The sequence below is a fragment of the Triticum aestivum genome, chromosome 6D (genome assembly GCF_018294505.1).
Source record: "Triticum aestivum cultivar Chinese Spring chromosome 6D, IWGSC CS RefSeq v2.1, whole genome shotgun sequence".
Taxonomy (NCBI): Eukaryota; Viridiplantae; Streptophyta; class Magnoliopsida; order Poales; family Poaceae; genus Triticum; species Triticum aestivum.
In genome coordinates this window covers 75,524,614-75,538,470 of record NC_057811.1, presented here as the reverse complement: position 1 = coordinate 75,538,470, position 13,857 = coordinate 75,524,614, and the positions used below count along the sequence as shown (strand labels likewise).

At 48.9% G+C, this 13,857-nt stretch overlaps 2 protein-coding genes across 2 annotated transcripts; one reads left to right on the top strand and one right to left on the bottom strand.

Moving 5' to 3' along the window:
• Positions 1–214: 214 nt before the first annotated feature.
• Positions 215–1,189, bottom strand: LOC123143639 (non-specific lipid-transfer protein C6). Its single transcript, XM_044562581.1, has 2 exons — positions 629–1,189; positions 215–506 (listed from the first exon to the last, which is right to left on the bottom strand). The coding sequence occupies exon 1, from the start codon at positions 1,092–1,094 to the stop codon at positions 648–650; it is 447 nt and encodes a 148-aa protein (XP_044418516.1). The 5' UTR covers positions 1,095–1,189; the 3' UTR covers positions 215–506; positions 629–647.
• A 1,212-nt stretch (positions 1,190–2,401) lies between these two features.
• On the top strand, positions 2,402–3,079 carry LOC123143640 (histone H3.2). The gene has a single exon (XM_044562582.1). The coding sequence runs from the start codon at positions 2,478–2,480 to the stop codon at positions 2,886–2,888; it is 411 nt and encodes a 136-aa protein (XP_044418517.1). The 5' UTR covers positions 2,402–2,477; the 3' UTR covers positions 2,889–3,079.
• Positions 3,080–13,857: the final 10,778 nt, after the last annotated feature.

Sequence of the window (13,857 nt, the reverse complement as noted above, 5' to 3'; positions counted from 1 at the left end):
GCCACCACCGTTACACGACCACTACTGAAGACCTGATTGAATCAAGGTACCCCCACCTTAAGCGCCTAAAAAGGATCGGCAAGTGGGTTGCAGGACTAGACCATGCTGTAGGTAGAAGCCATGTCGGAAGCGTCGACGATGACGTACATTGCGCCCTGGATCCATGCGGGTATTTTTTTGTTTTCGTTTTTATGTTTGATTGAGTCACATAGTCTAGACAAACCCATCTTTTTCTATTTATTTATCGTTATATGCGCGGAGAGAGACGCTGTACATACATCTGTAGCCACAGTGTGCCATAATGCCATTCCTATTTGTATCCGTTCCATGTGTTGTTAATCCGAAAATCTAACTGGTAACATGGAGTATCTATAAGTTGCATCCGTATGCATCCTTCTTCAACTTCCAATTCGAAGAGGGGCTGCAGCTGATCGATGATCTTCGGCCGTTAGGAGCCTTCTCATGTGGTCTCGATCATTATTTTACTCACGCATCTCCTCCTGCACCTGCACGATATTATGATGAGAAAAAACAGTGAATTAACTAGAACCCTAGCTACACGTAAGAGTAAAACTGTAAAAGCACGCGTAGCCGAAGCTCCCAGTGATCATACGGCCGGTTTGGTCACCTGGATAGATCGATAGATATCAGGCCGACGGCGCCGGGCACATGTACAGCGGCGGCACGGCGACGCCGTCGCAGCTGGTCATGAGGTCCTCCGGCGGTGTGAGGCCGCAGACGTTGCTGAGGAGGCCGAGCGCGCGGTCGACGGGGATGTCGACGCCGATGGCCCGCTCCAGGGTGCGGTTGAAGATGTGGCACAGGCACGCCGGCTGGTCTTGGACGATGCCGCCCAGGCCCTCGCAGCACCCCGCCGGCGCCTCCGACGTGCCCGCGTCCCTGAAGAAGGGCAGGCACGGGCTCAGCGCCAGCAGCGACCCCATGCACGTCGCCGACACGTCCACCTCCGCCGGCCACGGGGTGACGGTGGGCTCCGACGCGATGATGTCCTTCGCCGCGTCGGTCTCCGTGGCGACGACGGTGGCCAGCAGCAGGAGGAGGGCCGCGGCGCAGACCTTGTTGGACGACGCCATTGTAGCTTGAGCTTCGATCGGGAGGACTAAGCACGTAGTACGTAGGATTAGTGAGCTTGGCTTGAGAGTCTTGGGTGGGGCTTAGAGACGCTCGGCGGTGATCATCTATTTATGGTCGAGGCTGGTCGCTGTGCAACCATCTGTGAGTTTGTTCCATGGTTAGTTCGATGCACGGGTCTTGCGCACGACACGAAGATGGTATGGATTGACTGAGATCAAAGCATTTTTTACTCTGGCCATCTTACCTACAACATATACTACTAGTAGTACTCAAAGCTAGAAGGCTAATAATAGTAGTTGTGCGAACAATATGTAGAGCAACATGTTTCTAAGCAGATGAATGCAATTTTTATCTATGGATCGCATCGTACTTCGATTTTTTGCACACACACGAGTCGTATTGCTGTTTAATTTTGTTTCTTTCCTGGAGTTCTGGACACGTAGTTGTAAACCGAGCTTAAAAATATCTTTTCGTGCGTATCAGACGAATTATATTACTGTAGTTTGTTTTTGAGATAGCTCACCACTCATGCCGAATAATGAAATTATATTAGTTTGTTACTCCTTGTTAAAAGTTATTTTTTGGTCCAATTAATGTTACAAAAAAATCGGTCTAATGTTTGTACGGACATGTTGTTGTGTGAGTAGTACGCCTTTGAGTTGCTTGTAACGGTTTTCGTCTGGTTTTCTAAAAATTAACTGGGCAATTCTCTTCTTCTTAATTAATCGATGAGGCAAATATTTTGCCTTCGTTTTAAAAAAACATATGTGTACGGGTAAATAGGCTTCTAGAGAGAAAATGCACGCGGTATGCATGCATGCTGTTTCAAGGGATTGTTTCAGGGGGGCATGAGACAAGTGATGATCGATGGTATGGTGCCGTTGCACAGAAACCAGTTCACCTGGTTGGGCATGCGCTTTGGTTTTAGCTCAAGATTGCCCCGGTAAAATACTAAGAGCGTGTTTGGTTCCTTGTGTCGCATCTTACTCACATTCAGCATGCAAAATCTAGCACGTTTGGTTTTCTTGGGTCGCATCCGCCTTCATCCAAGGACGTTTGAGTCCATGTCGGGCGCGCGCTAGTGGCGCCAGCAGGAACACACACGCCTCCATCCACCATCCGGCTGACGCCTCTCCAGCCAGTCAGAGCACGCGACCCCCCTTCCCACGGATCACCCCTCAAACCCAGATCCCAGCCGTCCACGCACCACACATCCAACGCTCCACGCCCGCCATCCCTCCCGAAAAACCAAAACCCACCCGCTCGCTCGGTGCTCCCTCCTATTTAAGGCCGCCCCCTCCCCTTCTTCTTCCTCGCTCCAATCCTCCCAGCCCCCAAGCACCAGAGCCTCCTCAACCTCCCGGCGCCGGCGCATCGACGACATGGCCCGCACCAAGCAGACGGCGAGGAAGTCCACCGGCGGCAAGGCGCCGAGGAAGCAGCTGGCGACCAAGGCCGCCCGCAAGTCCGCCCCGGCCACCGGCGGCGTGAAGAAGCCCCACCGCTTCCGCCCCGGCACCGTCGCTCTCCGGGAGATCCGCAAGTACCAGAAGAGCACCGAGCTGCTCATCCGCAAGCTGCCCTTCCAGCGGCTGGTGAGGGAGATCGCGCAGGACTTCAAGACCGATCTCCGCTTCCAGAGCTCCGCCGTCTCCGCGCTTCAGGAGGCCGCCGAGGCCTACCTCGTGGGCCTCTTCGAGGACACCAACCTCTGCGCCATCCACGCCAAGCGCGTCACCATCATGCCCAAGGACATCCAGCTCGCCCGCCGCATCCGTGGCGAGAGGGCCTAGCCTGCTGCCGCAATCCATATCCATGCGTCGTGTCAGATAGATCCCTGTTAGGACGAGTTCATCGGTGGAAAATACTAGTGGTGTTTCAGAATGTGCGCCGTCTTAGATCCATGTTAGATCCTTTTTCCTCTGAACTGAAGATGCATATTAGCGGCTCTGAACTGCAAACATACTGATATTACTACGAGTTACTTGGTGTCTTGCCTTCATATTTTACAGGTTTAGAAAAGGCTGCAGGCTTCCACATCGTGCCTGCGATATTATTGGTTGCATGCATCACCCACAATGCCTAAATAACGCACCAGAACATTTTGTGTTTCATGCTATTCCTGGTTCTGCCACTGCCGAAACTGCAGAGTGGATCGGCCATTGCTTGCGTAGAGTATCCTGAAACATTGGACAGAGTCAGGAGTGTAAAGAGAGGATGTGTCCTATCTCAAACATGTGAAATGACCTGCCGGTTTTAGCCAGCTTAGTAGCTTAAATGATACCGTGTCAAAGTTTGAAATCAGTATTCTGGTTGGTTGCCATTGCCCCTGATAAGCACGAGATGGTGGACTCAGGGATCTCATGTTAATAAGCACGAGATGGTATACCACCACCAGTTACACAAACAGTACACGAGTGCCGGAAGTGCTCGTTCAGTTAAGCTTCTAGCACCAATTACCTGACCGCTAAGTTATTATAATAACGTGTTATCGAATGTTTGAATCTTAAGAAAGTGAACTCCAGTAAGCGATGAAAAATGAGAATAGCACCTGAGTGATGCATTGCATTCGAGCCAATGTTTTAAATAACGTGTTATCGAATGTTTGAATCTTAAGAAAGTGAACTCCAGTAAGCGATGAAAAATGAGAATAGCACCTGAGTGATGCATTGCATTCGAGCCAATGTTTTAAATAATGTGTTATCGAATGTTTGAATCTTAAGAAAGTGAACTCCAGTAAGCGATGAAAAATGAGAATAGCACCTGAGTGATGCATTGCATTCGAGCCAATGTTTTAAATAACGTGTTATCGAATGTTTGAATCTTAAGAAAGTGAACTCCAGTAAGCGATGAAAAATGAGAATAGCACCTGAGTGATGCATTGCATTCGAGCCAATGTTTTAAATAGCGGGCTATTGCCAAATAGCGGCGGACCTCAAAATCAGCTATAGCGGAGCTATAGCGGGCTATTTGTACATGGGACTATTTAGCGGCACCCTGTTGAAAAGGCTATATAGCGGGCTATAACGGAGCTATAGCCGGATATTTAAAACATTGATTCAAGCAAGTTTCCTATAGATTATCTTCAGATCTCCAAAACAGTTTTCCCCACAGAAATAAAGGATCTCCAAAACAGTTCAGATGAAGGAATAATAATCTGTCATTGGAGGACATGCTACAGCAATGGTTTTTTTTTTTGAAACTATCATGTTTTTTATAGCAAATTCAGAAACTATATGACAAAATGCATAAAAATCAGAACTATGCCCCCGTCGGCCTAAAGTTGGCCGAAGAGGAACTTTTCGGTCAACTCTTGGCCAAAGAAGAGTCTTTCGTCTACTTTTGGCCGAAGAGAGGTGGAACATGGCCGAAGAGCTCTTTTCGGCTTCGATTAGGCCGAAGAGCTCTCTTTGTTCATCTGTAGGCCGAAGAGTCCTCCGGGACCCACCTCTTCGCGTAAACGGTAGGCCGAAGTTGCATGGGAGACCTCTTCGACTTATGTTAGGCCGAAGTGTTTTTTTGCAATCCCGCAAATTGTTTTTTGCCGTTCTTACCCTTTCCCGCCAACGCTTTCCCGCCGACCTTTTCCCGCCAACTCTTTCCTGCCAACCTTTTCCCGCTGTTGTTTCCCGCCAACCTTTTGCCGCCGTTTTTTCCCGCCATATTCTCTTCTCTGCCTCTAAACCCCCCTTCACACTAAGGTGGGTAAGCAGTCGGGCTTCTAGCCGGCGCCGTCTCCCCCTCCTTCACAAAAAATAGGGTTTCTGCCTCCCACCGACGCTGTCGCGGGTCCGCCTCCTCTCCTATGGCCCTAGGGCCATAGGGGCACGGTGGATCTCGGCAAGGGTCGGCGGGAGGGCTCCGTTTTTAGTCGTTTGTGTCCTGCTCAGGAAGACGAGACGGCGGCGGCTCCCTGAAGATGGAAGAAAGGTCTCCCCGCCTAGCCCCCGTTCCGGCGGTGCGTCTAGCACCGTTGGTGGGCGTGTGGAGGTGTGTCTCCGGTGGATCTATCTCTGGTGGATTTGCTCGGATCTCGTCGTTGTTCGTCTACGTTCGTGTGTCTTCAGACTGGATGTTTCTGATCTAAGTTATTCTTCATCTGTGGCGGTTGCTGTTCTGGTGCGCTGGTCCTACGGGGCCTTAGCACGACGACTTCCCGACTGTCTACTACAATAAGTTGTGCCCGACTACGGCGATGGAGGGGCGATGACGGCAGCGCGTCTTTGGCTCGCTTCAGTGCTGGTAGTCGTCGCTAGGTGGTCTATGGATCTGAATGTAGTTTCTACTATTTCTGGTATTCGTTGTACTGGCATGATAGATGAATAGATCAGATATTTTCTCACAAAAAAGGTGGGTAAGTAGTCCAGTGTAGTCTCATCAAGATGTCCGGCTATCCTTTTTTATCTTAGTTTTCATCCTAGGATGAGCCAATGTCTTCTGATGTTAGCCATCAATTTCAAGATAGACAATAGGCTAGTTCAATGGGGCGAACTCCTCAGTAGTGACACCTTACTGAATGAGTTGAGTCACACGTTAAGTAGGTGTGGGTGGCTTCTCTTCAAAACGCCTCAACCATGAGAGGCGCTCTCGCTGTGGGGTAGTATCTCCCCTCTCAACCCGTTGCATTAAAGCGGAAACCTCCTCTCGCGCCTCGCTTCTCAAGTCACCCTGTACACGAAGAGTTAACCAATTAGATCCCCGTTGTAAGGCAGACAACATGACTAATTAACCAATTGTATATGTTCAGGTTATGAAAAAACTTAACATGTGAGAACCATGGCACGTACCGCGTGGTGCCCGGTTCCCACAACAGAGGCAGTTGGGTACATATCACTGATGAGAGGGGCTTCTATCGGACTAGGAGCAGCTGATGGAACCAAGTAGATCCTCGTTGTATGCCGGTAACGCTGTAGATACAATCCAAACTTGTCCCAGTCAAAGGGCCGAACCTCATCGCAAATATTTGTCGGCGCAGTAATTCATTCGCCAACATAAGGGCTAATGCTCTGAGGCCAATAATCCATGGACTTGTTTCCACCTACGCGACTGGACCTAAGATTGACATGCGCGTTACATGATTAGTTATATTCTTAATGCAGAGCTGAGAACTAAAATAGTATTACTTACATGCGCACGTGTCCTGGTATGTGTGGAATAACTGGAATTTCAGGCTCTTACATAGACCAATCTGTCTCATCACCCTATAAAGAGCCATCTCCTCAACTGTCACGTCAAACACCAACTTGGCCTTGGTCATCCAATAGTGCCGATCTCTAGTGCACAATCCAGAAATCCCAACTGGGCACCTCACGGAGTACTTGCACCACCGGACAACACCACCGCTGCCCCTTCGACGAACGGAGGTTCAAGTGCAGATACCCCCCAAACCGCACCTCCTCCTCCTCCACAGCCGCTCCTCCTCCTCCCCAACCGCACTTCCTCCACCCCACACTAGTAGAAAACAGGGCTTTGGTCACAGGGCAGTATTCACATTAGTCCCGGTTCAGTCACCAACCGGGACTAATGTGAGCATTCGTCCCGGTTCGTGCGGCTAAGGCATTAGTCCCGGTTCACCTGGGCCCTTTAGTCCCGGTTGGTGCCACGAATCGGGACTAAAGGGTGCGATGCCCATTAGTCCCGGTTGGTGGCACCAACCGGGACTAAAGGTTAGACCTTTAGTCCCGGTTGGTGCCACCAACCGGTACTAATGGGCTTTGAGGCATTAGTACCGGTTCATGGCACGAACCGGTACTAAAGGTCCCATTTTCAAACTCTACCCCCCCGGACCGCCTTTTCAGTTTTAGAAAAAACAAAAGAAAATGATGGAAATGTCAAAAAAAAGTTTCCCATGTGATATGTGGTCTAGTTGTTGGGAAAATTAACAAATATGAATTTCGACTTTATTTGCAAAATCTCTCTGGAATTTCATAAAATGGGCATAACTTTCGCATACGAACTCGGATGAAAAAGTTTTTTATATGAAAAATCATCTACTCGAAAAGTTACATCCGAATTTAACGAGGGAACCCCGTTAAACATTTTCAAAATCCTCAAAAACCTAACAGAAAAAAGTTACGGGGTTTTAAGATCTGGAGAGGCAAAAAAATGCAAAAAAATTCAAACTGTGGTCAAACAATGGTCAAACTAATTATAATATAATATTAGTGTTACTAAATAATTATTTCAGTTTTTTTGAATTTTGGTCAAATCTGGTCAAACTGTGGTCAAATAGTGGTCAAACAATGGTCAAACTAATTATTCCAGAAATATTAGTGTTACAAAATAATTATTGTTTTTTAAAACAATAGTTTCAAACTCAAACAGTGAAATGTGTCACTTCATGCTCAAGCTAAATTCCTGAGGGTTAATAGGATTGACATCTTGTTGGGGGTCGTAGCAGAATTTTAAAATTTCCTACGCATCACCAAGATCCATCTATGGAGTATACTAGAAACGAGGGGAAAGGAGTGCATCTACATACCCTTGTAGATCGCGAGCGGAAGCGTTCCAATGAACGGGGTTGATGGAGTCGTACTCGCCGTGATCCAAATCACCGATGACCGAGTGCCGAACGGATGGCACCTCCGTGTTCAACACACGTACGGAGCAGCGACGTCTCCTCCTTCTTGATCCGGCAAGGGGGAAGGAGAGGTTGATGGAGATCCAGCAGCACGACGGCGTGGTGGTGGATATAGCGGGATCTCGGCAGGGCTTCGCCGAGCTTCTGCGAGAGGGAGAGGTGTAGCAAGGGAGGAGGGAGGCGCCCAAGGCTGTAATGTTGCTGCCCTCCCTCCCCCCTTTTATATAGGCCCCCTGGGAGGGGGGCGCCGGCCAAGACCCATCTACATGGGGGGGGGGGCAAGGGGAAGGGGGGTGGCTTCCCCCCCAAGTCAAGTGGGGTGCCCCCCCACCCTAGGGTTTCCAACCCTAGGCGCAGGGGGGAGGCCCATGGGGGGCGCCCCAGCCCACTAAGGGATGGTTCCCTTCCCACTTCAGCCCATGGGGCCCCCCGGGATAGGTGGACCCACCCGATGGACCCCCGGGACCCTTCCGGTGGTCCCGGTACAATACCGATAACCCCCGAAACTTTCCCGGTGGCCGAAACTGGACTTCCTATATATAATTTTTCACCTCCGGACCATTCCGGAACTCCTCGTGACGTTCGGGATCTCATCCGGGACTCCGAACAACTTTCGGGTTTCCGCATACTCATATCTCTACAACCCTAGCGTCACCGAACCTTAAGTGTGTAGACCCTACGGGTTCGGGAGACATGCAGACATGACTGAGACGCCTCTCCGGTCAATAACCAACAGCGGGATCTGGATACCCATGTTGGCTACCACATGTTCCACGATGATCTCATCGGATGAACCACGATGTCGAGGATTCAATCAATCCCGTATACAATTCCCTTTGTCAATCGGTATGTTACTTGCCCGAGATTCGATCGTCGGTATCCCAATACCTTGTTCAATCTCGTTACCGGCAAGTCTCTTTACTCGTACCGCAATGCATGATCCCGTGACTAACTCCTTAGTCACATTGAGCTCATTATGATGATGCATTACCGAGTGGGCCCAGAGATACCTCTCCGTCATACGGAGTGACAAATCCCAGTCTCGATCCGTGCCAACCCAACAGACACTTTCGGAGATACCCGTAGTGCACCTTTATAGTCACCTAGTTACATTGTGACGTTTGGCACACCCAAAGTACTCCTACGGTATCCGGGAGTTGCACGATCTCATGGTCTAAGGAGAAGATACTTGACATTGGAAAAGCTCTAGCAAACGAACTACACGATCTTTTGTGCTATGCTTAGGATTGGGTCTTGTCCATCACATCATTCTCCTAATGATGTGATCCCGTTATCAATGACATCCAATGTCCATAGTCAGGAAACCCATGACTATCTGTTGATCAACGAGCTAGTCAACTAGAGGCTTACTAGGGACACCTTGTGGTCTATGCATTCACACATGTATTACGATTTCCGGATAATACAATTATAGCATGAACAATAGACAATTATCATGAACAAAGAAATATAATAATAACCATTTATTATTGCCTCTAGGGCATATTTCCAACAGTCTCCCACTTGCACTAGAGTCAATAATCTAGTTACATTGTGATGAATCGAACAACCATTGCGTCCTGGTGTTGATCATGTTTTGCTCTAGGGAGAGGTTTAGTGAACGGATCTGCTACATTCAGGTCCGTATGCACTTTACAAATATCTATGTCTCCATTTTGAACACTTTCACGAATGGAGTTGAAGCGACGCTTGATATGCCTGGTCTTCCTGTGAAACCTGGGCTCCTTCGCAAGGGCAATAGCTCCAGTATTGTCACAGAAGAGAGTCATCGGGCCCGACGCATTGGGAATCACCCCTAGGTCGGTAATGAACTCCTTCATGCAGACTGCTTCCTGTGCTGCCTCCGAGGCTGCCATGTACTCCGCTTCACATGTAGATCCCGGCACGACGCTTTGCTTGCAACTGCACCAGCTTACTGCTCCTCCATTCAAAATATACACGTATCTGGTTTGTGACTTCGAGTCATCCAGATCAGTGTCGAAGCTAGCGTCGACGTAACCCTTTACGACGAGCTCTTCATCACCTCCATAAACGAGAAACATATCCTTAGTCCATTTCAGGTACTTCAGGATATTCTTGACCGCTGTCCAGTGTTCCATGCCGGGATTACTTTGGTACCTTCCTACCAAACTTACGGCAAGGTTTACATCAGGTCTGGTACACAGCATGGCATACATAATAGTGTTGGGAATCGTAGCATAATTTTAAAATTTTCCTACGCTCACCAAGATGCATCTATGGAGTATACTAGCAACGAGGGGAAAGGAGTGCATCTACATACCCTTGTAGATCGCGAGCGGAAGCGTTCCAATGAACGTGGATGACGGAGTCGTACTCGCCGTGATTCAAATCACCGATGACCGAGTGCCGAACGGACGGCACCTCCGCGTTCAACACACGTACGGTGCAGCGACGTCTCCTCCTTCTTGATCCAGCAAGGGGAAGGAGAGGTTGATGGAGATCCAGCAGCACGACGGCGTGGTGGTGGATGTAGCGGGTCTCGGCAGGGCTTCGCCGAGCTTCTGCGAGAGGGAGAGGTGTAGCAGGGGAGGAGGGAGGCGCCCAAGGCTGAGATATTGCTGCCCTCCCTCCCCCCTTTATATAGGCCCCCTGGGAGGGGGGGCGCCGGCCAGAACCCATCTAGGGTGGGAGGCGGCGGCCAGGGGGGTGCCTTGCCCCCCAAGGCAAGTGGGAAGCCCCCCACCCTAGGGTTCCCAACCCTAGGCGCATGGGGGGACGCCCATGGGGGGGCGCCCAGCCCACTAGGGGCTGGTTCCCTTCCCACTTCAGCCCACGGGGCCCTCCGGGATAGGTGGCCCCACCCGGTGGACCCCCGGGACCCTTCCGGTGGTCCCGGTACAATACCGGTAACCCCCGAAACTTTCCCGGTGGCCGAAACTTGACTTCCTATATATAATTCTTCACCTCCGGACCATTCCGGAACTCCTCGTGACGTCCGGGATCTCATCCGGGACTCCGAACAACTTTCGGGTTTCCGCATACACATATCTCTACAACCCTAGCGTCACCGAACCTTAAGTGTGTAGACCCTACGGGTTCGGGAGACATGCAGACATGACCGAGACGCCTCTCCGGTCAATAACCAACAGCGGGATCTGGATACCCATGTTGGCTCCCACATGTTCCACGATGATCTCATCGGATGAACCACGATGTCAAGGATTCAATCAATCCCGTATACAATTCCCTTTGTCAATCGGTATGTTACATTGCCCGAGATTCGATCGTCGGTATCCCAATACCTTGTTCAATCTCGTTACCGGCAAGTCTCTTTACTCGTACCGCAATGCATGATCCCGCGACTAACGCCTTAGTCACATAGAGCTCATTATGATGATGCATTACCGAGTGGGCCCAGAGATACCTCTCCGTCACACGGAGTGACAAATCCCAGTCTCGATCCGTGCCAACCCAACAGACACTTTCGGAGATACCCGTAGTGCACCTTTATAGTCACCCAGTTACGTTGTGACGTTTGGCACACCCAAAGCACTCCTACGGTATCCGGGAGTTGCACGATCTCATGGTCTAAGGAAAAATACTTGACATTGGAAAAGCTCTAGCAAACGAAACTACACGATCTTTTATGCTATGCTTAGGATTGTGTCTTGTCCATCACATCATTCTCCTAATGATGTGATCCCGTTATCAATGACAACCAATGTCCATAGTCAGGAAACCATGACTATCTGTTGATCAACGAGCTAGTCAATTAAAGGCTTACTAGGGACACGTTGTGGTCTATGTATTCACACATGTATTACGATTTCCGGACAATACAATTATAGCATGAACAATAGACAATTACCATGAACAAAGAAATATAATAATAACCATTTATTATTGCCTCTAGGGCATATTTCCAACAGTCTCCCACTTGCACTAGAGTCAGTAATCTAGTTACATTGTGATGAATCGAACACCCATTGCGTCCTGGTGTTGATCATGTTTTGCTCTAGGGAGAGGTTTAGTCAACAGATCTGCTACATTTAGGTCCGTATGTACTATACAAATATCTATGTCTCCATTTTGAACACTTTCACGAATGGAGTTGAAGCGACGCTTGATATGTCTGGTTTTCCTGTAAAACCTGGGCTCCTTCGCAAGTGCAATAGCTCCAGTGTTGTCACATAAGAGAGTCATCGGGCCCGACGCATTGGGAATCACCCCTAGGTCCGTAATGAACTCCTTCATCCAGACTGCTTCCTGTGCTGCCTCCGAGGCTGCCATGTACTCCGCTTCGCATGTAGATCCCGCCACGACGCTTTGCTTGCAACTGCACCAGCTTACTGCTCCTCCATTCAAAACATACACGTATCCGGTTTGTGACTTCGAGTCATCCAGATCTGTGTCGAAGCTAGCGTCGACGTAACCCTTTACGACGAGCTCTTCGTCACCTCCATAAACGAGAAACATATCCTTAGTCCTTTTCAGGTACTTTAGGATATTCTTGACCGCTGTCTAGTGTTCCATGCCGGGATTACTTTGGTACCTTCCTACCAAACTTACGGCAAGGTTTACATCAGGTCTGGTACACAGCATGGCATACATAATAGACCCTATGGCCGAGGCATAGGGGATGACACTCATCTTTTCTCTATCTTCTGCCGTGGTCGGGCATTGAGCCATGCTCAATTGCACACCTTGCAATACAGGCAAGAACTCCTTCTTGGACTGATCCATATTGAACTTCTTCAATATCTTGTCAAGGTATGTACTCTGTGAAAGACCAATGAGGCGTCTCGATCTATCTCTATAGATCTTGATGCCTAATATATAAGCAACTTCTCCAAGGTCCTTCATTGAAAAACACTTATTCAAATAGGCCTTTATACTTTCCAAGAATTCTATATCATTTCCCATCAATAATATGTCATCCACATATAATATGAGAAATGCTACAAAGCTCCCACTCACTTTCTTGTAAACACAGGCTTCTCCATAAGTCTGTGTAAACCCAAACGCTTTGATCATCTCATCAAAGCGAATGTTCCAACTCCGAGATGCTTGCACCAGCCCATAGATTGAGCACTGGAGCTTGCATACTTTGTTAGCATTCTTAGGATCGACAAAACCTTCCGGCTGCATCATATACAACTCTTCCTTAAGGAAGCCGTTAAGGAATGCCGTTTTGACGTCCATCTGCCATATCTCATAATCATAGTATGCGGCAATTGCTAACATGATTCGGACGGACTTCAGCTTCGCTACGGGTGAGAAAGTCTCATCGTAGTCAACCCCTTGAACTTGTCGATAACCCTTAGCGACAAGTCGAGCCTTATAGATGGTCACATTACCATCCGCATCTGTCTTCTTCTTAAAGATCCATTTATTTTCTATGGCTCGCCGATCATCGGGAAAGTCAGTCAAAGTCCATACTTCATTTTCATACATGGATCCTATCTCGGATTTCATGGCTTCTAGCCATTTGTTGGAATCCGGGCCCGCCATCGCTTCTTCATAGTTCGAAGGTTCGCCGTTGTCTAACAACACGATTTTCAGGACAGGGTTGCCGTACCACTCTGGTGCGGTATGTGTCCTTGAGGACCTACGAAGTTCAGCAGTAACTTGATCCGAAGCTTCATGATCATCATCATTAACTTCCTCCTCAGTCGGTGTAGGCACCACAGGAACATCTTCCCGCGCTGCGCTACTTTCCGGTTCGGAAGGGGTGACTATCACCTCATCAAGTTCCACTTTCCTCCCACTCAATTCTTTCGAGAGAAACTCCTTCTCTAGAAAGGACCCATTCTTGGCAACGAAGATCTTGCCTTCGGATCTGAGGTAGAAGGTATACCCAATTGTTTCCTTAGGGTATCCTATGAAGACGCATTTTTCCGACTTGGGTTCGAGCTTTTCAGGTTGAAGTTTCTTGACATAAGCATCGCATCCCCAAACTTTTAGAAACGACAGCTTAGGTTTCTTCCCAAACCATAATTCATACGGTGTCGTCTCAACGGATTTCGACGGAGCCCTATTTAAAGTGAATGCGGCAGTCTCTAAAGCATAGCCCCAAAATGAGAGCGGTAGAACGGTAAGAGACATCATAGATCGCACCATATCCAATAGAGTGCGATTACGACGTTCGGACACACCATTTCGCTGAGGTGTTCCAGGCGGTGTGAGTTGTGAAACGATTC

Coding starts and splice junctions, on each gene's coding strand:
- LOC123143639 (XM_044562581.1), bottom strand. CDS start 1,094: ATGGCGTCGTCCAACAAGGTCTGCGCCGCGGCCCTCCTCCTGCTGCTG.
- LOC123143640 (XM_044562582.1), top strand. CDS start 2,478: ATGGCCCGCACCAAGCAGACGGCGAGGAAGTCCACCGGCGGCAAGGCG.